This window comes from Leptinotarsa decemlineata, unplaced genomic scaffold (assembly GCF_025532065.1).
Source record: "Leptinotarsa decemlineata unplaced genomic scaffold, Ldec_3_MD MMD2_tig00026328_RagTag_RagTag, whole genome shotgun sequence".
NCBI classification, from domain to species: domain Eukaryota; kingdom Metazoa; phylum Arthropoda; class Insecta; order Coleoptera; family Chrysomelidae; genus Leptinotarsa; species Leptinotarsa decemlineata.
In genome coordinates this window covers 9395469-9421580 of record NW_027412688.1, presented here as the reverse complement: position 1 = coordinate 9421580, position 26112 = coordinate 9395469, and the positions used below count along the sequence as shown (strand labels likewise).

General features: G+C 34.3%; 2 protein-coding genes and 1 long non-coding RNA gene across 3 annotated transcripts in view; all 3 read right to left on the bottom strand.

The window, feature by feature from the left end:
- LOC111507755 (uncharacterized) overlaps nt 1-26112 on the bottom strand; it is a 734072-nt gene that overhangs the window by 241005 nt on the left and 466955 nt on the right.
- Nucleotides 19414-21648, bottom strand: LOC141485440 (uncharacterized). Its single transcript, XM_074182186.1, has one exon. It carries the CDS (start codon nt 21068-21070, stop codon nt 19715-19717), a length of 1356 nt encoding a protein of 451 aa, XP_074038287.1. The 5' UTR covers nt 21071-21648; the 3' UTR covers nt 19414-19714.
- On the bottom strand, nt 19414-22991 carry LOC141485441 (uncharacterized). The gene is made up of 2 exons (XR_012467210.1): nt 22488-22991; nt 19414-19659 (listed from the first exon to the last, which is right to left on the bottom strand). It is a non-coding gene; the product is annotated as an uncharacterized lncRNA (long non-coding RNA).

Genomic DNA, 26112 nt, shown 5'->3' with positions numbered 1-26112 from the left:
TCATGAATCATGACTACAAATTACAATATTGGACCAAACGAATTCTCAATATTGCAACACTGTAATTTTTCATAAAGATGAAAGTTTTTATTGAAGTTAATAAGCTTGCGCTGCACTTATGGTCGGTAGATTTTGAATTGTGGCTGGGAAAGATGGCTGGGGAAGAAAATGTGGCTGGGAAAGATGATATTAATGTGTGTAATGAAATTGAAATTTCTTGCACCCTCCAGTTCAATCAACTAATGTTCTATTTATACAGAGTGGGTCAAATTGGACACTTTTAGAGGGAAACTCCTCTTTCCAAACTAGATGAAAACTGATGACTGTGTCTGAGAGTCACATTTTATGACAAACTCAATGATGAATATTACTGGAGTTTTTCCCTAACACCACACCGTTATTTTAACACCTCGACACGTGTTTCGATCACCAAGTGATCATCTTCGAGGAGAAGATTAATCTTCCTTTTGTCACGTGGAGACACGTGAAACACTCCAGTAATATTAATTACTACACCAAAGATTTCAAACAGTGCATCTCAAAAACTAAATGGTGAAAACCGCATATGGATACATATCATCGTTTCTGACGCGACGCGACGTCCATTGAGTTTATAAACAATAGTTTTCCTTTAAAAGTGTCCAGTTTGGCCAACTGTGTACACGTATTTGAAGTAATATTCTAGGCCTCTAATTGAAACAAAATAGTAGGAGACAATCGTAGATGTGAAGAATGAACTTGAATTAGTATAAAACATATTGAATGAAGTATATTCTGAATATTGAATATAAGTACAAATCGAAATGTTTCATCCAATAATAATAATGATTCATTATTTACCATAACATAAAATATCCTTTTGATCACATAACGAGGTAAATAAATGGATTATGCTAGGTCTTAAAACCAATTCTTCCAAATGAACCACAACAAAAATAAATAAACATTCTAGCTATAGTTACATCAGAATATAAATAGAACTCAAATATAACTAAGGAAATATTCTAAAAAAAATCTTGTTTCATTGCTTCTCAAACAAATGTTTTTTGGCATTTTTTTGTTCTTTTCTTAATCAAGTAATACATAAGTGTATATGTATGAAGTATCTAGTTTTTTATAAAAAAAAAGGAAATAAAATGAACTGACAGACGATTCATTCATTCGATTCACGAATCCGATAACTCGAAATGGGAAATATAAATAATTACAGATTATGTTACATTGAATTCAGACATGTATCTAACAGAAAAAAATACTTCACCAAAACTGAATTCCAAAAACTTTATTGCTGAATTGAATTCTCGTTCTGTTCAAATTAGTCTCTTGATTAAAATTGGTCTCGTTTTCAATCCACACTTCACATAAATATTTGTTGAATCCAATGACGATAAATCAATGATTTCATCATAATATAATCTAAAATGATAATAATATTTTAGGTTCCTTAATATCAAGTGAAGGGAAGTCGAACAAGCATTTATTTTGAACTTAATTTTACAGTAGTTTTGCTGGAATTGATAGGTTTATTTCCCTAAATGAAAAGAACAAATTTAAATACCCGAAATATAATAAGAATCATCTTTTTTTTTCTGTGAAGTGAACCGTTTTCAATTTTCCTCAATTTTTCTCGACATACTTCACCTTAACACAACAGGAAACGAAGTTTAACGTTCATGAAAGATAATATCACCTGCAAATCGCTGCCAACAAAAAATAAAAGAGACGTCAAGTCAAGAGAGCGGATCTTGTAGAGCATCAGCTGCAATTAGAAATTTACATGGTTTCGTTTAAGTCCTTTGTGGGAAATCCACCGCTCTGTCATGAAGTGCATATTTCTATTTGTCCGAGATGCAACAATCAATGCAGCTTGCATGTTCGCGGAAATAAATGGTTTGTCTGTTTTTGTTATCTCAGAACGAATATACTGCGTTACAGATGTTTCTCTCTATATGGAAATATTTGAGGAGGAATCTTGTAAACATTCACCTATATGCAAAGTTTACAAAACGTTTCCGTTTCTCTTCATTCCTTGGCAAAACTAACGGTTTACTCAATGATATTCGAAATTCTTTACGGTATGAGCAATAAAAATTATTTAAAAAAACTTTACAAATAAATCGTTGATATCTACTGGAATTTGTATTATGTGTGCCTCTACAATACTCCCACTTCTCTCCTTTCAGTTATTCACTCCATAAAAAAGTTATTTTCCACAACCTGCATAAACCTTCTTTAGTATATTATATTGAGTGATGATTTTCCTTAAATTCTCACATCAATTACAATAAGATATGGTTTAAAATAAAATAGGTTAGGGAAATAGAAAACTTTATTTCGTATATTTCAAAATATTTTTGGCAAATTCAAATAATTTATTCACATACGTTTTTGGATTACTTCAAGCGAACTGAGGAAAGTTTTGGAAACTGAATCCCAGCCAACTATGCCATAATTCATATGGGATTCTACCAAGCTCTTATAGAGTATAATTCTTTGATTTATTTTCAGAATACCAATGACTTTTTCGAATTTATAAGAATACATCGTAGTTTTTTTATTATGTATTCAATTTGTTGGTCCCATTAGAGGTGGCAGTCTATTATTATACCTAAGTATTTAATTTTTTTTCAGGTTTTATCACGGCTTCTTCATATACTACAAGTCCGTATTTTCGTGAGTTAACATCAAAACTACTAAAAATTATGTAAAAAACCTTTTTTGAAATTGATTGATAGTAGCTTATAGTCAAACCATTTTTCAGCTTCATACATATCTTGTTCAAGTTTGATTTTTGAGTCATACCAATTATTACCACTACATAAAATTACAGTATCGTCCGCAAAAACTGATGATTTTTGAGTGTGTTTTTGTAAGGAAAAGATTATTCAGATATATGTTGAAGAGTTAGGGTCCCAACACCGTTCCTTGGGATACTCCACAATTGTGATACAAAAAAGATCATGCGGTTTGCCTCTTATTCCAAGATAGTCTAATGTATTCAACAGTATATTGTGATCGACGGTATCGAACGCTTTTGTTGGATCCAAGAAAATACCTATTGCTGGCTTGGAATGGTCCATGAAATCATTTATGCTCTGAGTCAGTATTCTTATTGGATCTTGGGTGGATCTTTTTTCTCTGAAGGTATATTGACATTTCGTATTCATCTGGAATATCTCATCACAAAGGGAGACAGAATGAATTTTTGATGATACCTACAAATAAGTTTCTCAAATATGGATTCAATTTTGGAACATGGGATGATAACCTCTCATGTAACTAGAAAAGACACGCCCGAAGAAGCCATGGTATGGGGAAACACGTGTTGCGTTTTTGATAAAAGTGTTCAGTAAACATTTCACAATAAAGTGATTTTTGAATCACTTTACTGTATGTCACTGTATGGGAAAGTTAGTTGAAAATAATAAAGACAAAACATCCAAATTCCAGAAATCAGGAGTACATGAATTAAAGTGTGGAACGTTCCCTAAGGTATATATTGGTCAAACTGACAGAACATTTAGGAATCGAATCCAGGAACACCATACGAAGAGAGAAGAGAAAATAAAGGTTTGAAACTGAATCATTTGGAATCAATGGAAATGAATAAACTTAAAAATTCAAACATTCTAGTAAATGACCAACTAGATTTGAATAGATAACCATTATTGAACTTGTTTTCTTAAAAACCGAGAAAGAATTATTATTGATTCAGATGTGAGGTAATATGCTTAGGTTTAGGTAATTTTTTGGAGGTAGTCTTAATTATGGTTACTTGTGGTATATAAATATTGATGTAAGAACAACTTGAAGTATTCAAATTACTTGACAAAGCTACTATGCCAGCGAAACATGTTGTGATATATTTTTCAAATTAAGATTGTGAGATCAAATCATGAGGTGTAGTTTTTGAAATTACTATGGATCTTCATCAAGTAACGACCGAAACAATCAGAAAAAAAAATACATTTAAATAGTTGAAACATATCAATAAAATAAATCAAGTCACCACATTAAAAAAGGTTTGGCACTTAATTGATATAAGGAAGATTATTTGAATTTACATAATAAAATCGTTACATGGTTTAACATTGTAAAATACTGGTAAAAGCCATGTGGCTTCAAAAGTCAAGACTACAACAGTATGGAGCTACAAAACACATGATATTGAAACAAACGAAACTTCTGACAGAGCCTCATACAACGTATTTCATGCACTATTACTGAGATTACTTGTGTGATTAACTTCTTGAATAGGCAATTTGATCGATTGAATATGTAGTAGTTAATTCGTTTCAAAATCGCGGTTTTTTTTTAATACGTGGCAAGTATAAGTGGAATCGGCCCTCTTCAGTTCCAATTTTCTCTGTGTTCTAAAATTCTCGTTTAAAAATGTACTGATGTTCTTCTTATATAAACTATGGGCTCGATCCGTATAGCTTGTTGTTCTTGGCCATTTTTAACTAGTTGTTCTCTGTATGTCTACCCAAAGAGTTATCAGTTTCATATTTTATGTTATTGTTTCCTTCTTCATTGTCTTTTCATTTAATCTGATGATTTTCTGGTACATATAAGTATTTTCTAGGTATATGTTTTTGTTTATCATTGAATGATACTCCTTCGCGTGAAGATTACATCCACTGAAGGGACAATTAAGTAGAAACTGAAACGACAAAATTTTGGTTATTTGGACAAATATAGGTTCAATATTTTGTTCAAAACCAATTTTGTTTCATCGTCACGCTTCCGCGGAGAACATCCATTAAAACAATTAATCTTCGTTTCGCACGATAGATAATTTCCTAAGACGTAACCTTTCAAACAACTAGACATAAAGATCAATTGAGTATTCCTTTAATCTACCTATGATTAATCACTGTCGTATCAATATGCAATTGTCTTTATAATTTATACGTTGGTTATAATGTAGTTAGCAAGTGAACCGCTGTGAAAGGCCAACATTTTGCATCATTAGATCGAGTAGTTATCTAAAAACACGCCTGGCATTTGAAACTATACCTGAGCCGATCTGATTTCCAAATATGAACTAGAAAAGATAGGATATTTGTAGGGCAGTTATTCCAAGGCTAGAGTGGAAACGCCTGTATGGAAAACAATTAGGCGATATTTGTTGCATTCATTAATATGAAGCGAATCATAAATGGCCACTTAAGGTTTCAACACTTTGATTGTCACCAGTACATTCTAGCATTTCATCATATCTATAAAGGAATTGAAATTGAGAAAATTATATATTTTTGCACTGCTTGGGAGCTGTCTAACTTGTACTTAGTACTTAGATTTCTTGTTCTCTCGAGAAAAATATCTGGTTGAGGTCGGGCGCATTACCACTATGCCAATTCACCGCTGCGCTGATCATATCTTTTAACAGAAAAATTATTATTGAGATAAAAATAACCAAAAACCCAAACCATAGTATTCTTTTCCTTTTTACTCTGGTTTCAACCGAATATATTTATATGCGGAAGGCAAACTGTCAGGTAAGAATTGATCTGGACGTCGCGCTTACATGGTATATGGTTGTTTTGGTAAACGTTGAATCTTTAGAGAAACCTAGAGATGTTTACTGATACGATTTTTTTGTTGCGATTACTAGATTCCTTTTCCATGTAAGTTGGATACGAGTATAACTAAGAATTTATTTGGTTTGGTAACTAACAACACAACAATTTTAACTTAACAAATTCTTTGGAATCAGAGAAAAAAAGTGTTCACTAAGAAGCATGGCAAAACTTGAAAAAATTTATAAGAATTTCAAGACTAAACTTGGAAGGAGAACAAAGTGAAGTTGCCATAGTTATTATTCATCAATGGAGTACTCGATACTTTGCCTTATGATTATTTTGAATTTATGAATGAACAGCAATGAAGAGCAATGAACCATTCAGTTCCTTCATGAAAGAGTAATGACTGTGGAAATGCGAATTCAAAAACGAGTAAAAACTAACAATAGGTCCACTGAAACAACATTAGTAGCATCAAAGAGAGTTCAAGATCGATACCCAGCAAATACATCAACGCTGCACAAGAAACGTAACGTAACGAAGAGGTTCACTTCGAAATGTTATCGATGTTGTGATAGAGAACATTTGAAGGAAGGCTGTACCCAAATACATCAAAACGCATGCAGTTCAAGGGAAGTGTTGGAATATGAACTGAATTGGTGAGGAATTCGACAACAAGAACATGAAGAACATACTCAATGATAACATATCAAAAAATGAATGAAGCAAGACGTCAGAAGATGCTATAGTATAGCGAAACATTTTTCGCGGTTTTGTAAACTTTCAGTGGAAATCTCACATTGAAGTATATTTTTGAATACAATAAAGTAGGTTTTCATGTACTGAGTGTTCAATTTTAATAACCCATATGACTGAATGTGAAATGAAATGAAATGACAGCTTCATATCAGTGACATGAAGCTGTCATATTCAGTAAAAGAATTCAGACCCGATGAGGTATTCAGAATGTTTCTGAATTTTAAATAAATACTGGATGAAGATAGCCTAATTTTAGTATCGCATTCCTATCATACAAGAGCAAACGTAAATGAAAACTCAACTATACCTATATCCTATAAAGCTATTGGGCAAAGATGCCAGTCTTACTTTGGACCAAGACTTTTCAGCACATTGAGTTCAGAACTCAGACAATCCCCTGTTTTTATGTCCAAAAAAAGTCTAAAGAAATACATCACGAGAGTAGATCGAATGAAAATACACGATCTTATTGATATAAGAAATTCCCACCAATTATAACAGGAAATATACATGTGTACACATGTATCATCTAGTTCTTCAATTTTAGAAACAATAAATTGGCTGAATTACCAATCTCAATGTATATATGTACAATTTTGTCTCTAAACATATTCAAAAAAATATTTTTTGATGTGAATTCTGATATGCATTTACTAACCATATATTATATATATAAAATAATTGCTTATGGATTATGTGAAATGTTTAAAAAATCTGTTTAAAATCTGTTTTTCCGTTAATCAGCTGTGGCCCCCATACGAACGACAACTCTCAGAAGTTGAGAAACTTGTGCGAGCTAAAAACTAACGAGGTCTTACCTTTTAACGTGTGATTCCTAAGACGTGTGTTTTATAACTTTTATACTTTAATATACAATATATAATAACCACACTTTGAATTGTAGAGTTTTCCGCTAATAGTACCCCTTTCTATGAAAGCAAAGAAATCATGTCGAGAAACCGCACATAATAACCTTAAGATAAGTGAATAATCAACATTAATCCCTACCTACGTACAAGATTATCTTTTGTAGGGTTCTTGTTTCTTGTAGGTTTCTTGTAATTACTTTATTCTTTGTAAATTTCCAATGTTACCATTGCCTTTCATGGCATAAATTGATTGATTGATATGAAGTTGAGAAAGAGAATAAATGATTATTTCGAGTTCATTTTGAGACTGGAACAAAAACAGGGCTTTCCAAAAGTAACGAGTTTTGATGAAATCAAAATGTATATAATTTGAAACTCAGCGAAATGTGAATAAAGTTCACTTATTTTCTCTCAAAAATCAGTTTTCAGTTTTAGTTGATATAGATACAGAGGAGCAGCAGGGGAAAAACGGAAACCATGAGAGACACAAGCATGTTGAATTAAAAAAAAAGTTGTACATTCCAGAGCTTGCTCAAATTCTGTTATAAAAATTAGTAAATTTTGTCGTTATTAAAGAAGATATTGAAAAACGAGAAAATACTTCATCATAACCACTTGTCAAGCTATACAAGATGGCGTTCACAAAATTTCAATCTGTACGAGTTGAATTTTTTGGAAACTTTTCTAAAATTCAAATGAGCTTCGAAATGGTAAGATTTCTCTTGTAATTCTTTTCTCCTACGATTTCCAATTTTTTCCAGCTCGCCCTCTTTATCTCAGCTACACTCTATAGTGGTCAACTGTTGTCATTCAAAAATTCAAGCAGGTATAAAAGACATGCAGTCTCGCTGACCAGCATGTTGGGCAAACGATTGAACAGGTTCTGAATCATTATAATGTAAATATTTTTATTGGTATGTACACCCCATACCTTGGAACTAATTTATAGATATCCTATTACTTGCAGTTGTAGATATCTTGTGTCTCACCTCCCACGGTTTGTTTCAAATTGCATAAAATAATACTCTCGTATTGTTGTATAGGACTCCTATTCAACACTCACATGTTCCGCAATGCAAGGTGAAAGCAATTACGATTATATTATTATTATATTTCCTCAGCGAAGTTATGACCATTGCCCCTGGAATATGTTTCATTAGATAGTTATTATAGATAATCGATGAAAGACTTATGTCTATTATGTAAGGTTCATTCAGATGAATTTGTTTCATGAAAGAGCTAGATTATGCTTTCTTTTTAGATACAAATTCGACAAAAAACAGCATAAATTTTGAATTGTTACAAAACCTTGCCCACCATGCTGGTACTGCACTTCATTGAGTAAAAGCTTTTATTTATCTAAAAACAAATATATGGAACAAAACTCATAAATAATATTCAGTTTGAATTTTAACTATGAAAGGTTTAAGAAACTGAAGAATATGTAAAAAAAACTGCAATTTCTCTCAATGCTGGCACATGTATGATATTCTCAGAAACGACCCCAACAATTTGTTTCAGAAAAAAATCAAACAAACTCTGAAGAACGTTCAATGTATCATGAATGAAAGAGAAAAAGCTAGATCAGTAGTGATTAATCCAAAACCAGACTAGTGGTTTCTTTGGTTACAGGACATTCAGTGAGAATAATACAACAAAAGTTAATTTCGATAATTCAGAACCATAGTAATTTACAATCCAAATCAAGTTTGAAAGATTCGTATCAATTGATAACTGAAGTTCAACTCCTACGGTTTATGCCGAATTGATTTCGATGCGAAGAATTTGTTCTTCAGCATTCCTCCGATTGAAACTACTAGTCTGGTGGAAAATCTACTGGACACAATGTCAATCAACCCAGAAGTGGAGTATGAACTATTAGACTTGTCTGTGTGTTTGTGGTATAATTATTTTCGATTCAAAGAGATATTTTATTCATTTTAGGAGATAATAATTTTTGGGTTTTGGCTTTCTACTTCTCCATTTTTATAAAAGAAATATGTTTGAATCTTCCAAAGAAATGAAAAGAGCAAATAATTTCAAAGATGACCAGTTCAAGCAGAAAAGTAAGTTTCAGACATAAACTGGAAGAAAAAGCCCTCTCCAAACAACTACTTTCATATAAACGGTGAATGACACGAAAAACAAAATACTTTCGAAACAACTAGTCTCAGAATTGCTACACAATATAGTATATGAAAGAAGAAAAATTTTACTTTCATGGAACACTGTCATGCTCAATGGTGGACAACCGATGTTTCGGAATGAGACATTTGCCTTATTGCCTCTTCGGCACCAATCTGGATTTCTTTACAAGATGAGGCATTCACTTCATTCATAAAATTACAACTTTGTGTCACTAATGAGTAGAATATATTCATATTATCGATGAAAGTATATATTGACATTCAATCGCTTATCTGATTCAATCCCAGCCATATGAATCTTGAATATTACACCAAACCGTTATTTTAACACCTCAACATGTGTTTCGATCACCAAGTGATCATCTTCAAGTAATATTCATTCCAGTAATATTCATTACTACAACAAAGATTCCATACAGTGCATCCTAGGTACATAGGAATCTTGTTTGAATTGTTTATTTTTAGGAAAAATTGATTTTTGGAAAAGACAGGTTTTGGCTTTCTACTTCTCCATCTTTATTCAAAAAAGTTCAAATCTCTCAATGAAAGAAAAAATCAATTATTTTCAAAATAAACTCTATACAAAGATGTGTAGTTCATGCAAAGAAGTAAGTTTTCAGACACAAACCTAAAAACCTTTCTTTGCATGATTTCCACATTTTTGAAGCGATAACTTCTTATGCGAGAGTAAACCGCTAATGCGCAACGGCGCCGGTTTGTCTGGCTTCCTTTTCTCTCACGGATACGTCAGCGGAAGGCAGGCTCTTTCCCTCTCGATGAACAGATGATGATTCATTGTTCATTGTACGTTAGATATGTACTGTTTACAGTATTATAAAAATCTAACCAGCAAGCACGTTATATTTTTTTATTGTGTGAAACGTGGCTTGAAAATGATGATACTAGTTTTGTGTATGTACATTATTAGTATCATTATTCAATCGTATAAAAGTAACAATCAGCTTAAGGTTACTATAATATATGTGCATACACGAAATAATCAATAAAATATTCCATTAATAAATGAACTCTCCTTATATTATCATATTAATATACATAATATACATATATACATATACAAATTTAAGTAATAATCTAAGCTTTACTCGAGTTAAACAATTTTAATATTACATAGTTCAACTAAGATTAATTTGAGTTATCACTTCTGTCGGGCGTCCGAGACGCACACGTTTTTTTTTATAGAAGATGTAGAAGTGGAAAGCCAAAATTCCTTTGTCAAATTTTATTCATCTAATGAAAGCCTCATGATGGAATGTTTTGGGATAAAAAATACACAATAACCCGCTTTTTGGAAATTTATTTCATTGGTATAGATATGTCAATGAAATTCTACAAATAGACAGTTGTATTATTTCGTGTATTAGCGAAACATGTGATATTTTTGAAATGAAATCGTTAGTTGTAGACACGATTTATGTAAACCAGCTCATTTCTTTTAACATTCATAGTTTTTCCACACATCCATATCAACACCAAGTAGAAACACTCGACAGTATGATCCACAAAGTAGTGAATGTTCTTTTGTCGAATGTGAATTTCAAAAAAGAACCTAATCTAATAAAACGGATTGCGATCGGCAATGTTTATGATACAAATTTAATAGATTATCCACTCCCCAAAAAGCTATACAGTCAAGTCACAAAGAAAATACACCCGAAACCAAGATACGAGGTGTTGGAGTCAGATAGTTCAGGAGTGTATAAAACATATTGTCGTTCATGTTCGAAGTTTCACTCAATTCAAACTGGAAGAACATTTGGAGCATGCAAAAAATAGTGGTTCTGTGAATCCTTAATCATGAATTTCGTGTGAACAATGTTAATAATGTTGTCCCAACTTCAATGTCCAGCGTGGTATTAGCCGGGGAAGTAATTGATTACCAGTATGCATTTATCAGAACCTACTGTGGGGAGAGATACATGTTGCGAGATTCCATTTCGAGACATTTATTTTTTTATACATACAGCTTGTCAAATCTAGGAAGCGACTTCAAAGTCTAGGCTTAGGACCTCCTCTAAGATGATCGTGGAAGATAACCCTTAAAGACCCTTAAAGTCTGTGCTCAAAGAAAATGGCATTCGAATCGAAATTGAAACGAAAATTTTGTGTGGTCAAGCAAGAGAAGTGATTGTTAATTAACCTTTTTTATGCAACGAGAAGCTGATAATGGCGTAAGCATGGACCTGAAAAAAGTTCAAGAGCTTTGTGCACAAGCGGCGGGTGTAAGTTTGGGTAGCATTGAAGGAACAGCTCGTGAAATGAAAACATTTGCAAATAGTGAGTCATCCTTTTTTTCAACCCCATGATTTCGATAAGGTCCTTCTTCGTTGATATATAATCGATTATTATATTACTGAGAAAAAAAATCCCACCTTATGCCACGTACAAAAAAAAATAATTGACGAAAATGAAAATGAGTCTCTGAGAAAAGTGATGGAAGAAATGGGGTAGAGATGCAGGAAAATGAACATGCAATACAAAATTGCTCATGAAAAACCGACGATTCAGCATTTGCGAAGAAAATTTCTAACATACATAAGAAATACCTTCACATATACATGAGAAGAGTTGCTTGCACCAATTTCAAAAAGGCACAAACTTGTAATTGTGAATGTATGAGTGGAAAATGGATTTGTGAAAAACTCATATCTAAAATTAATTACGACAATTACAAAAAGTGTTTGCAAGAAATGTTAATTCCCAATCTTCCAGAAAAAATCGTTTTGGTGATAGACCATGCCCCATATCATAATGTTGAGTATAAAAATGCCCAAACGTGTCTTTGAGGAAAGATGGGATGAGAGAACATTCATTTCACGGATGATATGTTAAAAATGGATCTCTAATTCATTATTAAAATCCATAAACCACGATTCAAGTTGTATGAAATTGATAGGATTATGGAAAATCATGGACATACTGTACTCAGATTGCCTTTTTATTATCCAGATTTGAAACAAATAGAATTATTATGGGCATCACTGAAACAATATGTGGCTGATAAAGATGTGTACTTGAATTTCAAATTTGTTGAAAGTTTATGTGACGAATTCTTCACTTCGTTTCCTCAGGAGCAGTGGAAAAAACATTCCATAAAATTTTATGCTTCGAAGAAACTTGTTCTTGATTTCATAATAGACAAAATTATTATAAATGTTCAAGGTGATAGTGACAACGATAGTACCAGTGAGGATAGTGATAACTCTACAAGCGATTCCGATCTGTCTGCAGTTGAAATTTTGTAATTTTTTGATCATAATTTCAATTATATTTATGTTTGAATTCATTCATCCTAATGAATATACTGTTTCCCAAGAAATTTTCATTTTGAAATTTAATCTTCATCCCAAATAAATTACATTTACAGAATAAATATTTCTATCTCTCCTCAATAAACCCGAAATTGAATGCGATGCAGACTGCTGCAAAACAAACTCAGTTAAATTCAAATATGTAAATACCGCATTATCATACACAACTAATAATTGACTATCAATGAAAAAACCATCAACCCTCATTACTACTTGCGGCGAGGACTGTACTCTCAGGCCACTCTAAAACCCAAATAGGCGCACCAATTCGCACGGTGGATGTCATCGTTTTGTATCCTAATACGTTTCCTGCCAAGTAGCGTACGCAGGTAATGATATGTTACAATTCGCTTTCTAGATTTGACAAGCTGTATGTATCTTTCCTCGATACAGTCTTCAGACTTGTTTTGATTCCAACTGATATGAAAAAAACAACATTTTTTAAATAAACTTATTAAAATCAAATTTCTTCCGCACTTCCGCAGAATGCTTGTTGTATGTATTCATTGACTCCACTCTAGTGAAAAAGTGAATGAAAATAGACCAACTTTAATGATCCATTTCTTCAAATTTCAGAACGGTAAACTCGACCATAAACTTCGTCGGTGACACATAATAATGAGAAACTGTATGTTTGATTAATTAAAAATTAACGAATGGTTCGTATCGATCCATTTCTTTCATTCATTAGTTCCACACAACATGAGAAGCATTCAAGGCTAAATGGTTATTTTTAGAATAATTGCCTTGAGGTGTTATTATCTTCGGCACATTGGACTGAAGTAACTTATATTCAATTTACAGTAGGCGGTAGATTGGTCTATGAACTCTTCATTTTAATCAACGGAAGAACAAAATAATTTCTCACAAATTATTTCATCACCAGTGTGTTACTCTGAATATTTTGATCGGTTCAGAATATCTTGGAACAAAACTAAAAAGTGAGTCATTAGAAATGATAGGAAAATTTTGAAAATTGGATGTAACTGGCTGATACTTGATAAAGACCCATATCGAAATTAAATGATAAAATTTTTATTTTGAAACAATAGCTTCATTCTGTTTGAGGAGGCTATTGTAGAGCTGTTTTGTTAACCTTTTACGGGAAAAATTAAAATGAACATTTTATTAGTAAGGAAAATTTTAGTACGTTTACTGTTACATATTATATACTTGTCATCGGCTGCTCGTCGTTTTGAGGTTCAACTCAGTACACCTCGAACTTAACTGTTTAAGAATTATTTCATCTGGAGAACTACATTAATGTGGAATAAACTTCGTGAGAAGGTTTTTCCAAATGGATTTAATCGTCAGCGATTCAAATCCAATGTGAATCGCTACTTTCGCACAGACACCGCTCTGAGAGGATTTTTCTGTAGTGCTTATGTTTTGTTCTTAAATAAATGGCTGCGATTCAATCAAATGAGCGAATGAATGTCATTACGTATTACCATCTATGATATGAGTAGATCAACCTTATTCGGGACAGAAAGTCGTGATTTTATGAATTCAGATTCGGTGCTGAATATACGATAAGGCAAGTGTCTTACGACGAAACATCAGATGTACACCACTGAGGAGACAGTGTTCTATGTAAGTTAAATTTCATCTCTTTTATTTACTATATTGTGTAGCAATCCTGCGAAGGTTATCTGATTCAATTCCATAACGGATGTATGAAATACAAACTGAGTGGAGCTGAGTGTTTTTTGTATAATTCAGTGTTTATACGAAAGTATTTGTTTCGAATGTCTTTTTTTTTTTCGTGTAATTCAATATTTATATGAAAGTAGCTATTTTGAGAGGACTTGTCTTTCAGTTCGTGTCTGAAAGTTATTTCTTTGCATGATCTATAGATCTTTATATTAATTAATTGCTTCATTTCAATTCTTTGGAAGTTCCTCACAATTTTCTGTATAAAGATGGAAAAGTAGAAAGTCGAAACTTTTCTCTCCCATTTTAAGGTGGTGAAAATATTTTGCAAAAAAACATCTTACAGTCTCTTACATCTATTTTCTTTTCAGTAACCTTTCTCGAATACTAAACATTTTCACAAGAGAGCTACACAATTTTTCTCAAGGTCCGTGCTGCGTAAATTTTAATGGCCCTGTGAATTGTGCCTATTGAAAACACTTTTTTCACACTAGAACATAGATTCTGTCTCTATATGCGCATTTCGCTAACCAAGTTAACATCATAAGGAGATGATTAAGATTAACTACTTTCATGTCACGCCAGAGGTTCCAATTCTGCCTATCAAGCTTGTGAATTATATTGGATATCCGATATCGTGAACCTTCGTGAACCTGAACGGTACGGTGCGTTCGACTGAACATTTCTTAAGCGAATAGCGACAAAATTGAAACCGATAAAGCTGTCAGCTGTCAGCCATGAATTTATCATCTATGTGTTATAAAATTGATTTTATTTTAGGAAAATATCTTTCCTCTGTTCTTTTATCGATGTATTCAGCTGAGAATAGTTAAAGAAATTATTTTCACGAATAATTCTCGATCTAAAAATTTTCCCGGAATAATGTCCAATTTTTCAAACCCAAACTTTGTTGCATTTCATCAGTCGGACTTCCATTGTCTGATATAATATAACTTGCTTTGCAATCCCTGGAAGAATCTATAAAAAATTAAAAAGATTTAGCTGAAAAACAATTTTATTAAGCAAAAAACTGAAATAACAATGAAATAACATACAAGCAACAACCAAAAAACCTAAACAATTAAAGTATCAACACGAGCTGAAAAATTATCAACAAGAAATGAAAATTAAAAATATAAAAAAGGTTTCAACTAACGATCGAAACATCGTGAAATAACTTGGTTTGGAATCTTTTAATTTTATATTTTTAATTTTCATTTCATGTTAATAAATTTTTAATTTTTCAGCTCGTGTCAATAGTTCAATTTTTTGTTTTTTTGGTAGTTACTTGTATGTTATTTCATTGTAATTTCAGTTTTTTGCTTGATACAATTGTTTTTCAGCTGATCTTTTTGATTTTTTACAGATTCTTCCAGGGATCAATTTATATCATATTAGACAATGGAAGTCCGAACTGATGAAATGCACCACGAAATATTGTCAACCACCTTCAAACAAACCAAACTTTGTTATTTTTGAGCAATATCAATAACATTTGGTCCAGTGGTTTCATCATACCATTCGTTGTCATGGGATTGCTGAAGAACAGAGTTTTCTTTGAAAAATGAAAATTTATCGATAAAATTTTGAGGTTTTGTGAATTACTTTCGAATATATTTCGAAGTTAGTACGCATGATTTGATGCAAATATAGATACATTTCTGATGTTTACAACAAAAAACCAAGTCAAAAATGGTGATTACCATTGTAATACTGTCGACACTACACTGAATACTTGATTTTTTAGAAATTCTGGAGCTTCAGGCTCTTCTCCAAATACCAATAGTCGTTAGTTTTCAACACGCTTCGAATAAGCTAAATAGTTCATTAACGTCTCCAGGTCATTTATCACGGAATGAAAAAACTAAGTGCGTAGAAGGAAAAAAATACACAAAACTGATTGATTTTAAACAGTTTGAAAAATGAGTTCACCGTTCTACTAATCCAGTTTGGCAAGTAAATAAAATCTTCGCAGACACAACGGAGACAAATATATAATTATCGAGAGAGTAAATTCTATCGTATTACAAGTTCATTGTTCTAGAAACAGTCACTGTTTTCTCACACATATTCACAGTCACGAATGAAACTGGAGAAAAATTGAATTGAAATTAAATTTGCTCACAAGTACTCGTGGTATAGTGAGTAAAATTTCGACATTGAATTTTTTCAGAGGTAAGAACACACTTTGAAAACACTTTCAAGTTTAGCACCCCCAAAAGTTTTGAAACGTGGTCAAAAATGTTTTCATTTGTTTCTTTTGTGACATTCTGCTTTAGTCGACGTGAGCAAAGAAAAAAAAATATAAAATTTACGGATTGAGTAGAAAATCAAATTGAATTCAATTTCACCTCATTCCCCGACAGAAATATATGAATTTTGTTGAGCACGCCAAACATCTGTGTTTTAATACTTCGCAGAAATAATTATTCCAATAGTAACTTTGATAGCCATATGCCATTGAAAGTTCGTTAGGGGAAAACAGCAAATCAGGAATAGCAAAGCATGTTTGGATCCATCATTATAACATCGAGTGATCCCAAGCTGAGACAATACACAGGGAGGAACACCGGTTTAGGAGGAAATTCAAAGAAGTCGCATACGTGTTGTCTTTCAATCTACACAGCCAAGCTAGCATATAGATACGCAACATATGGGTACCCATAATCTAGTGAAATATGGACAACTCTCGCCAAACGGTCATTTCTGGCGAAACCGGTGAAGGGGAAAGAGTAGATAAGTGAAAGTACTTGAATTACCCATACATAGTCATCTCTCGAATGAATTAGTCCAGTCACCACCCGAAGACAATTGTGGATACTAACAATCGAAACGTCGTGGAGTAATTTGGTTTGGAATCTCTTAATTTTTATTTTTCATCTATTTTTTCTATTTTTTACAGTAATTTCACTGTGATTTAATTTCAGGGTTTTTTCGCCTAAAATAATCGTTATTTTCAGTTATCGTTTTTAATTTTTCATTTGTATTGGCCCTTTTAGGTATTTCAAATCATTTTATACCTATAATACAATGCAATGGAAGTCCGAACTAATGAAATTCATTTTGAAACATCGTCAATCACCTTCAAACAAACTTTGATAGCCTTCTTTTTCAACTTTTACATTTTTTTAAATGTCATGGCGTGATTCTTTGAACATGTTCCATCTGAATCTCTAATTTGCTCACGCCACTGATGGAAAATAGTTTCTGTAGTTAGCTGTAGCGAAAAAATTGTCCATAGTTGATTCAAATGTCATCAAATTAGGGTGTAGAATTTTTTAAGTGACACAAATGAACCCTGAGTACAATAATTTGAATCAGTTTCAAACCTCGAGCCGTTTACCATCAAAATAATGTACGTATTCCTGTTTCCGAAACAGAGCAAAAAAAATTTCAGATCGTTACATAGATTAGTTGATGAGATTAAAACTCTTTCATTTCATCTTTCATTTTGAAGGATCCTAGAACCTATTTTTCGAAAAACATTATTTTGAGCAATAACTACATATTAGGTCTTGTTTCCATATGAAAACGAGTGATAATTATAATATAATAATACTTTGATTATTGAAATAAAAAAAACGTCAAAATAGACCTCAATATTCAGTGAGTATCCCAGATCTTTCAAATGTATCTCTACATGATTGTTTCCTATCTATCTATCTAATGAAAAAACATTTAGCTTGGCTTCTAGTGCCCCAACAAATATTCCATATCTGTAGCGTATTACAGAGTCAAATGAATTTTCCTGCCACAGTGACTTGCCATAAACATCAACACATAACAATTATTCCCCAACTTATTGCACAGATTTCCATTGTGTGAGGTCCACGTTGATTTAAAGTCTAGCGTGAGGCCAGATATTTTGCATGTAATTCAAGATTCGGCATACAATAATGGAATATTATCGTAACTATTTCTCTCATTTTCCACAAGTCAGATCATTTATCTTGTCATTGTTACTACTTGTTCATTCAGATTTTGCCAACTTTGTGTGAGGCTTAAAGAATGTAGGTTTCCAACAAGAAAATCTGTTTCATCTTCGGAGATCCCCATATGAAACTTGGTGAGGCTGTGAAGGTTTTTATTATGTCAGCAATAATACGGGTCCTAATATTAGGTGGGAGGAGAAGTTCGTAGTCTAACACACAGATGGTGCTATTAGTACTGTTCATATGATTTTTAGTTAACCCTAACCTTCAAAAGACACGCGTACAAATTTCACGTTTATGGAAAGTGTTGTTGTTGGTTTTGGAAAGTGTTCTTTTTGAATAATGTAGAAATTCAAAGTCAAATCAGATAATTATTTTTTTAAAGTTTGAGTAAATAAAAAATTGCATGAACTTTATCGAATGAAAAGTCAAATCAATTAATTTTTTATTTTGGAGTGAAACTCGATGGAATAACACATTGAAATGAATAATTTGGGAATTTTTCTTGGAACGAAATTCATTGAATAAAAAGTTGAATTGAATACAATTTTTTTTTTAATGTTGTGTGGAAAAGTAAGTCGAACGATTGTTATTGTATGAGAAGCTGATTCAAACCAATTGTCTGGGTTTTCTTTTGAAGTAATTTGAGTGAATTCTGAGGACATCAACAGTTGAATGGACACCTTAAAGGAAAAATAAAGCCAATTTCCGAGAAATAAAGGGTGAAAAAACGGAAGTTAGAAGTTGAGACCGGGAAAAGTAAATAAAAAGTTGATTTCAATTGGGTAATCAAGTAGGGATTTTCAGAGTAGGTTCGTCGGAGAGAAGCCAAAAAAAAGGTAGTATCCCTTTCTAGCTATAAATTTTTTTTGCATGTAAAGTTCACCCACTTATACTAACCCATAAAATAACTACAACGACAGGAACAACTAGTACCACAGGTACTTCACCAATATATACGATGGCCCAAATGATGATGCCAATGGCGTACTCATTGGGAATGATTGCGTCAACCCTGGATGTTTTTTCAGGAAAGGAGAAACAAGTCAGACACTGTTTTTGGAATGGTATACGCATGGAAAAACTTATGGGAAAAGAAAAATTGAAGGAAGATATCAAAATTTACAAGAAGATGGGTGGAGAACATCAAATGGTTGGACCGAGTGTTAGACTCAATCTCACAATAATACAGCGAATAAACCCCAAAAATATATTAACAACGACTGATTATAAACAAATATATAATCTCACAATGGAAGCTAGCACTCTACTGCCGTTATTCGTGTTTCGACTCGCCGGGATGACAAATCCCATTTCGTAACAGTCACAGTTAGTCATCCTCTATTGCTTCTACGTTCACAGGGTGTTTTATGATACTGGGTATCTTACAGTCGGCCACTGCTACAATACCCTCGTCCCGAGGGAGATAATTTTCCGTTCACCTGTAACATAAATTTCATTATAAAATTATTCATAAAGAAGAACGATAATTCCACACTATCGTGGCTTTAGCTCATGGAGGCGTTGCCTCTTCGTAATCGTTTTTTTTTTATGGTCAACGTATTGACTCGCAGCACGTAGTGCGTTTTCTTCTTCGTGAGAAGCGAAATTATTAGCCTCAACCTCGGAGGGGACTTCACTTTCGACATCCCTTATTCGTCTATCATCAGCCGTTTGCTGAACCCTTTTTGAGCTTAGTGAGCCAGCTTTTCGTCTTACGGAACATCTTTTCTGCCTACCTGCGGAGAATGTTCTTCCGACGATCATCTGACCATCAACCAACTGTTCGTGAACAGGTTGATGAACTTTTTCACTGCTCTGAGGGTAAACATTTTCACTGTTCGCAGCATCTCGCACCAGGGTGTGTTCATTTCCGCGTAGCACACCTTGTGCTTGGCCAACGTTTGGCTGAATGAACGCTTCCTGGGCCAGGACGTTTCCTGCTTCTGCAACACATAGTTGTCTGGAGACGTTTTGCTTTTCTTTTTGCGCCTGAGAGTGTTCATTTTCGTGTAGCACACCTTGTGCTTGGCCAACGTTTGGCTGAATGAACGCTTTCTGGGCCAGGACGTTTCCTGCTTCTGCAACACATAGTTGTCTGGCGACGTTTCGCTTTTCTTTTAGCGCCTGAGAGTGTTCATTTTCGTGTAGCACACCTTGTGCTTGGCCAACGTTTGGCTGAATGAACGCTTTCTGGGCCAGGACGTTTCCTGCTTCTGCAACACTTAGTTGTCTGGCGACGTTTCGCTTTTCTTTTAGCGCCTGAGAGTGTTCATTTTCGTGTAGCACACCTTGTGCTTGGCCAACGTTTGGCTGAATGAACCCTCCCTGGGACAGAACGGTACCTTCTTTTGCAACACATTGCTGCTTGGCAACGTTGTGCTCTTCATTTACCAGTTGTTCGTTTATTCTGGTCTGTTCGTTATCGAGTTCGTCGTCACTAACACATTCTAAACTGTCCCTACGGGTAGTAAAGAGCTTCATCTTATCAATTGAACATATTCCGCTATAAGGTTTTTGAGACCTGTCTGCTTTTGGAATATCTTCAATAACATACCGATCATGGTCCAAAATAGCTGCCACTACGTATGGCCCGCTATATTTTGGTAGAAGCTTTTTACTTTTTCCGTCGTTGGAAGCAGTTGTGTGTCTTATAAGAACTAATTGCCCAACAGAGTACTTGAATGATTCTTTTCTCTTAGAGTCGTATCCAGCCTTCTGATTTTGCTGACACTTACTTATTTGATCAATAGCTTCCCGGGTATTTTTTTGCTTGTCAATTTTGTGGTCAGAAATCTGGACTTCATTAGTGAGAAAAGAGTCACACATGCCTCTTGGGTCATAACCAAACATGAGTTCGTGAGGTCATTTTTGTGTAGACTTTTGTATTGAAGAATTTATACCGAACTTGATTCGGCCAAGTTCCTTGTCCCATTCTCGTTCGTCGCTACTCATGGTTGCAAGAGCTGAGAGTATCGTTCGATTATATCGCTCTACTTGACCATTTGCCCTGGGAGTAGCGGTTGCGTTATGCACAACTTTCACCCCAGACTGCCGGGCGAACTCGTTGAAGTTGGCACTCGTGAACGCACTACCCATGTCACAGATGATGCGTCGTGCAACTCCGAACGTTTCGAATATCTCCTTCAGAAACTTAACTACAGGAGCTGCTTTAGTACTCTTGACCGCTTTCATGAACACGTACTTGGTGAAAGCATCCACACATACAATCAAGTAGGAATTATCTAACCTGCTCTTTACAAAAGGACCTAGATGATCAATGTGAATTGTATCCATAGGTACAGCGACCTTTTCTATTGAATGTAACATTCCGCATTTCTTGCCTGTCGGTACCTTGTTGTAGCAACAATGCAAGCAACAACGAATATGTCTAGAAACATACTTTTTCATATTAGCAAACCAATAATTCTGCTTTATAAGAGATAACGTCTTATCAAGCGAAAAATGCCCAACAGAGTCATGACAGTAAACTGTTACGGCGTACCTTCCAGTTTTTGGTACAACCCATTTGAGCCCAGTTGGCGTTACTTTGTATATTCTGCCATTTTTCAGTGTTTATTTTCCACAAAAGTAGATTTATGATCTTCACGATGCGATCGAGGAAACTTTTTGAGCCTAGTCTCACCTACATCGCACCGCAGACGTTCTTCCGGCGCGAGAGATGAAATATATTCACTAAAGAGTGTCTCAGGGTCACAATACCTCCCTGCCTTCGCACCATTTTGTATAACCGGGTCGGTTATGCCATCTATAATCATGGCTACTGCGTTTTTACCTTGTATCTCACATGCCCTCAACAGTTCCATTTTACTAAAATAATATTCAGTCCACGTTTCGATTGGTGACTTAATTCTAGTACTCATTTTTCTGAGTGCACTAGGAAAGTCCCGATGGTCGGGAAAAGCCGCTTCAATTATTTGTTTCCATTCCATCCATGTGTGATCATAGGAGTCTAAACTATTCCACCAAGATTTTGCTAGGCCAGTTAAACGCGACTGCATATTGAGAATTTTCAGACGATCATCCCAACCGTTTATTTGAGCTAGTTGTTCTATTTTATCAAGCCACTTTTTTGACGAGAGATCGGATTTACGTGGACAAAATTCCGGTATGCAATCTGCACGAACAATCAAAGATTTGTTTTCAACATTTGAAGTTTTGCTCATATAATCGGCCAGTATGTTTTCTAAATGCTTTATTTTCTCACCTTGACTCCGCAACATATCAGTATAATTAACAACAGACTCACCATGGGAATTTTCCACCGTTCGGACTTCACTTACGCTTGGATCCTCCTGTGGCGGTTCACGAGATTCGTTATCTCGTGATGAAGAATGTTTCTTGGTTTTCTTTCTGCGACGTCCGCTTTCCCGACGATATCGCCCATAATCGTTATCACTTTCTGATTCCGATGTACCGAAACTTCTTTTTGATTTCCGACCCATTTCTCGGTAACGAATGAAAAAAACGAACTACAAACAAACACTAGTCCCTTCAGATAGAGCGTTGCTATCCCACCGCTGCACTGTTAGACTCAATCTCACAATAATACAGCGAATAAACCCCAAAAATATATTAACAACGACTGATTATAAACAAATATATAATCTCACAATGGAAGCTAGCACTCTACTGCCGTTATTCGTGTTTCGACTCGCCGGGATGACAAATCCCATTTCGTAACAGTCACAGTTAGTCATCCTCTATTGCTTCTACGTTCACAGGGTGTTTTATGATACTGGGTATCTTACACGAGTGGCTCGGGCAAGTTCGACAATTTTATAAAATGTCAAAATGGAACGAGATGAAGACTTCGGAAGAAAAACAACGACTACAGGAACCGACAGTTTTGGTAGAGGAAACGAAAAGAATGGAGAAGAGATTAGTCCGGGAAATGGGGACACAAACCGAAGCAGAAACAGAAGAGGAAGTCCGGGAATCTGATGAAGAATTGAGCCTGAAAATAGAACATCTGAACAAGGCGGAAATGATTATTCAAGAATATGGAGATCGGAGTGAAGATGACTCAGATTACGAGGGGTACGATGGAAATATGACCCGACCAAGATTTACAATGAAGAAAAAGAGGGAAAAACCTCAGCGAGAGGAAAGAAAGAAAAAAGAAGAGTTGCAATGGGAACAAAAGGAAATCCGGAAGCCAAGAAAAAACGACCTTGAAGGAGACGAAGCAATGAAAAAAATTGTATGGAAAATGGAAAAGGTGGGAACAGGAGTTTGTGGAAAGAAATGTTGATTGAGATAGCTAAGGCTCTAGGGATATCAAAAGAATGTGCTGTAAATATTGTGGATGAATATTTAGGTATGCAAAAGCTCTGTTCATAGTGGGTACCGCGCGAGCTTACACTCGACCAAAAACAACAACGAATTCATGATTTTGAGCAGTATTTTTCGGGGAATCTTGGGAAAACCCTGGAGTCTTCATTGTGATTAACACTTCAAGAGTTTGAAAGTGATATCCCTCACACGGGAGCCAGGTAGCCAGACGTTTCGACGTGGGTGCTTTGTTCACTCACTGGAATTGACTGCCGTGTTGGTCGGTGGTTCAAACCCCAGTCTGAACGATCGATTTTCACTTGCTATCGTCCAACTCGTGTTAGGAATCACACGTTGAAAGGTAAGACCTCGTGAATCCTCGGCTCGCACAAATTTCGACTTCTGAGGGTTGTCGTTCGTAGGGGTGCGACAGCTGGTTAATGGAAAAACAAATTTTTCAAAACACCATATCTCAACAGAACTAATCCGTGATTTAAGAAGTCGAATGCCCTAGGAAAGTCAGTAAGTAAGCTACAAATATTCAATTTGTCATCAAGAGCATACACCAAATGTCCACTAAACCCATAAAGAGTGAATCTATGTTGAAAGCGTATTATCTATAGAAAAACAACGTGAGAGATGATTTACCACAATGAACTCAATTTATTTTGAAATACTCGAAACTAAGCAGTCTCCCTATCATTTTCATCCCCTTTTCAGAACTACAATTTAGAAAAAACATAAAACTACAATATTGACAAAAATTTCAATACATTATTGAGGTAAGAAGAGTGTGATAGAATAAACATAGGGAACCTCAAAAAAGCTCGAGAAAGCTTGTCTTTGTTGAGGAGTTGCAGCTCAACATTTGCGAAGATTTCAAAAGGGAACCCCAAAAAAGCCCCGGAAAGCTTGTCTTTCAGGGGTTTTAGCTTAACAGTTGGTATAACTTCAAACTTTCAGTGACTGAGTGAAGAGTCAAAGACTAAGCACCAAAGAAGTGAAGAATATGGTGAGAATACATTGTTATAAGTGATCTTTACTTCATTCAGTAAATATAATATACTTCCATCAATTGAGAAGATCTGTCACTATATATATAATGATTTTTTTTTATCTCCTAAAGATGCCATCTTGATTGGTGAAAGAGGCGTGAAGAAGAGTATCGTTGTTTAAAAAAAGTGCTCGTTTAGGATATGTGATCAATTCAAGAAAAAATATTAGAACATACAGCAAACTTATGATGCACTGTTTGGAATCTTTGGTGCAGTAATGAATATTTCTGGAGTTTTATCCTAACACCAAACCGTTATTTCAACACCTCGACACGTGTTTCGATCACCAAGTGAAATATTAAACAGTTTGAAGATGATCACTTGATGATCGAAACACGTGTCGAGGTGTTGAAATGACGGTTTGGTGTTGGGAAAAAACTCCAGTGATATACAGCAAATGATTTGAGAACTGAATACATGAAACTTCACTATTGAGTAATTGGCGTATTTAGAATCATTTATTCACTTGTGTATGTTGATGTTTTCCACAGCCACCCGAGGAAGTTATTTTCGTCATAGCCAACTTTCCATTTCGATCTACAAACATTACGTTTGAATTATATGACGACTGAAATTGGATCATTTTCATGATCCCAGTGTGCCAACCATGAAAAGTATCAATTCGTCACCAAGATCAGGGAGTGTACCATGAAATATATCAGGAACGTGTTACACTGGAAGTATATTGAATCCGTGACGAGCACCTCCATTGACAAAGGAACAATTAGCATAATAATCTCATCTAAGCTCATATTCGCCGAGGTTCTACTCAAGATTAACACCCACAGATCTGCCAGTTTTAATTAAGGCAGTAACGAATGCAATTCGTTACGTAAATTCTCACAGTAAAAATCAAGGTTGCACTAGAGATCCGGGTAGATTCAAAAAAGGAATAAATTTGAGATGTTGAGTATTTGGAAAAAGAAAGAAAAAGGATTAATTTCAAGATATATGAAGATTCAACTGATATGAAATGAATCGGAAAATAGCAACTTAATAAGTGAGATGTCCAAAATTAAAAATATATTATGAATTACCAGTTTGTATAACGAATATGTGTTTTGTTCTCGACAATTGCGAAAGGATTTGCCAGGAAGTGAGATTACTTCCCAACTGCCCCAAACATACAGTTCTTCAATAATCCTTATGAAGATCTAAATAAAGTTACAGCATCGAAGAGCAGAAAATTTTTATTCAAATCGAGTAGAAATTTGCTACAATGCTCAATGCTACAACCAAAGTGGGTGTAATATTGAAAAAAAACTGCTCTAAATTGAAAGAGTTGGTAATATTTTCAACCGTTGATGTAAAACTGGGTTATGAATCAAACCAAATATACAATTCTTGAATAATCCTTACGAAGTTCGAAATGAAAGTTACAGCATCGAAGATCAGAAAATTTATATCTAAATTGAGTGGAAATTAGCCACTGCTCAATGCTACAACTAAAGTGAGTGTTATATTGATAATAAACTGCTCTAAATAGAAAGAGTTGGTGAAATCTTCAACCGTTGATGTAAAACTGGGTTTTGAATCAAACCAAAC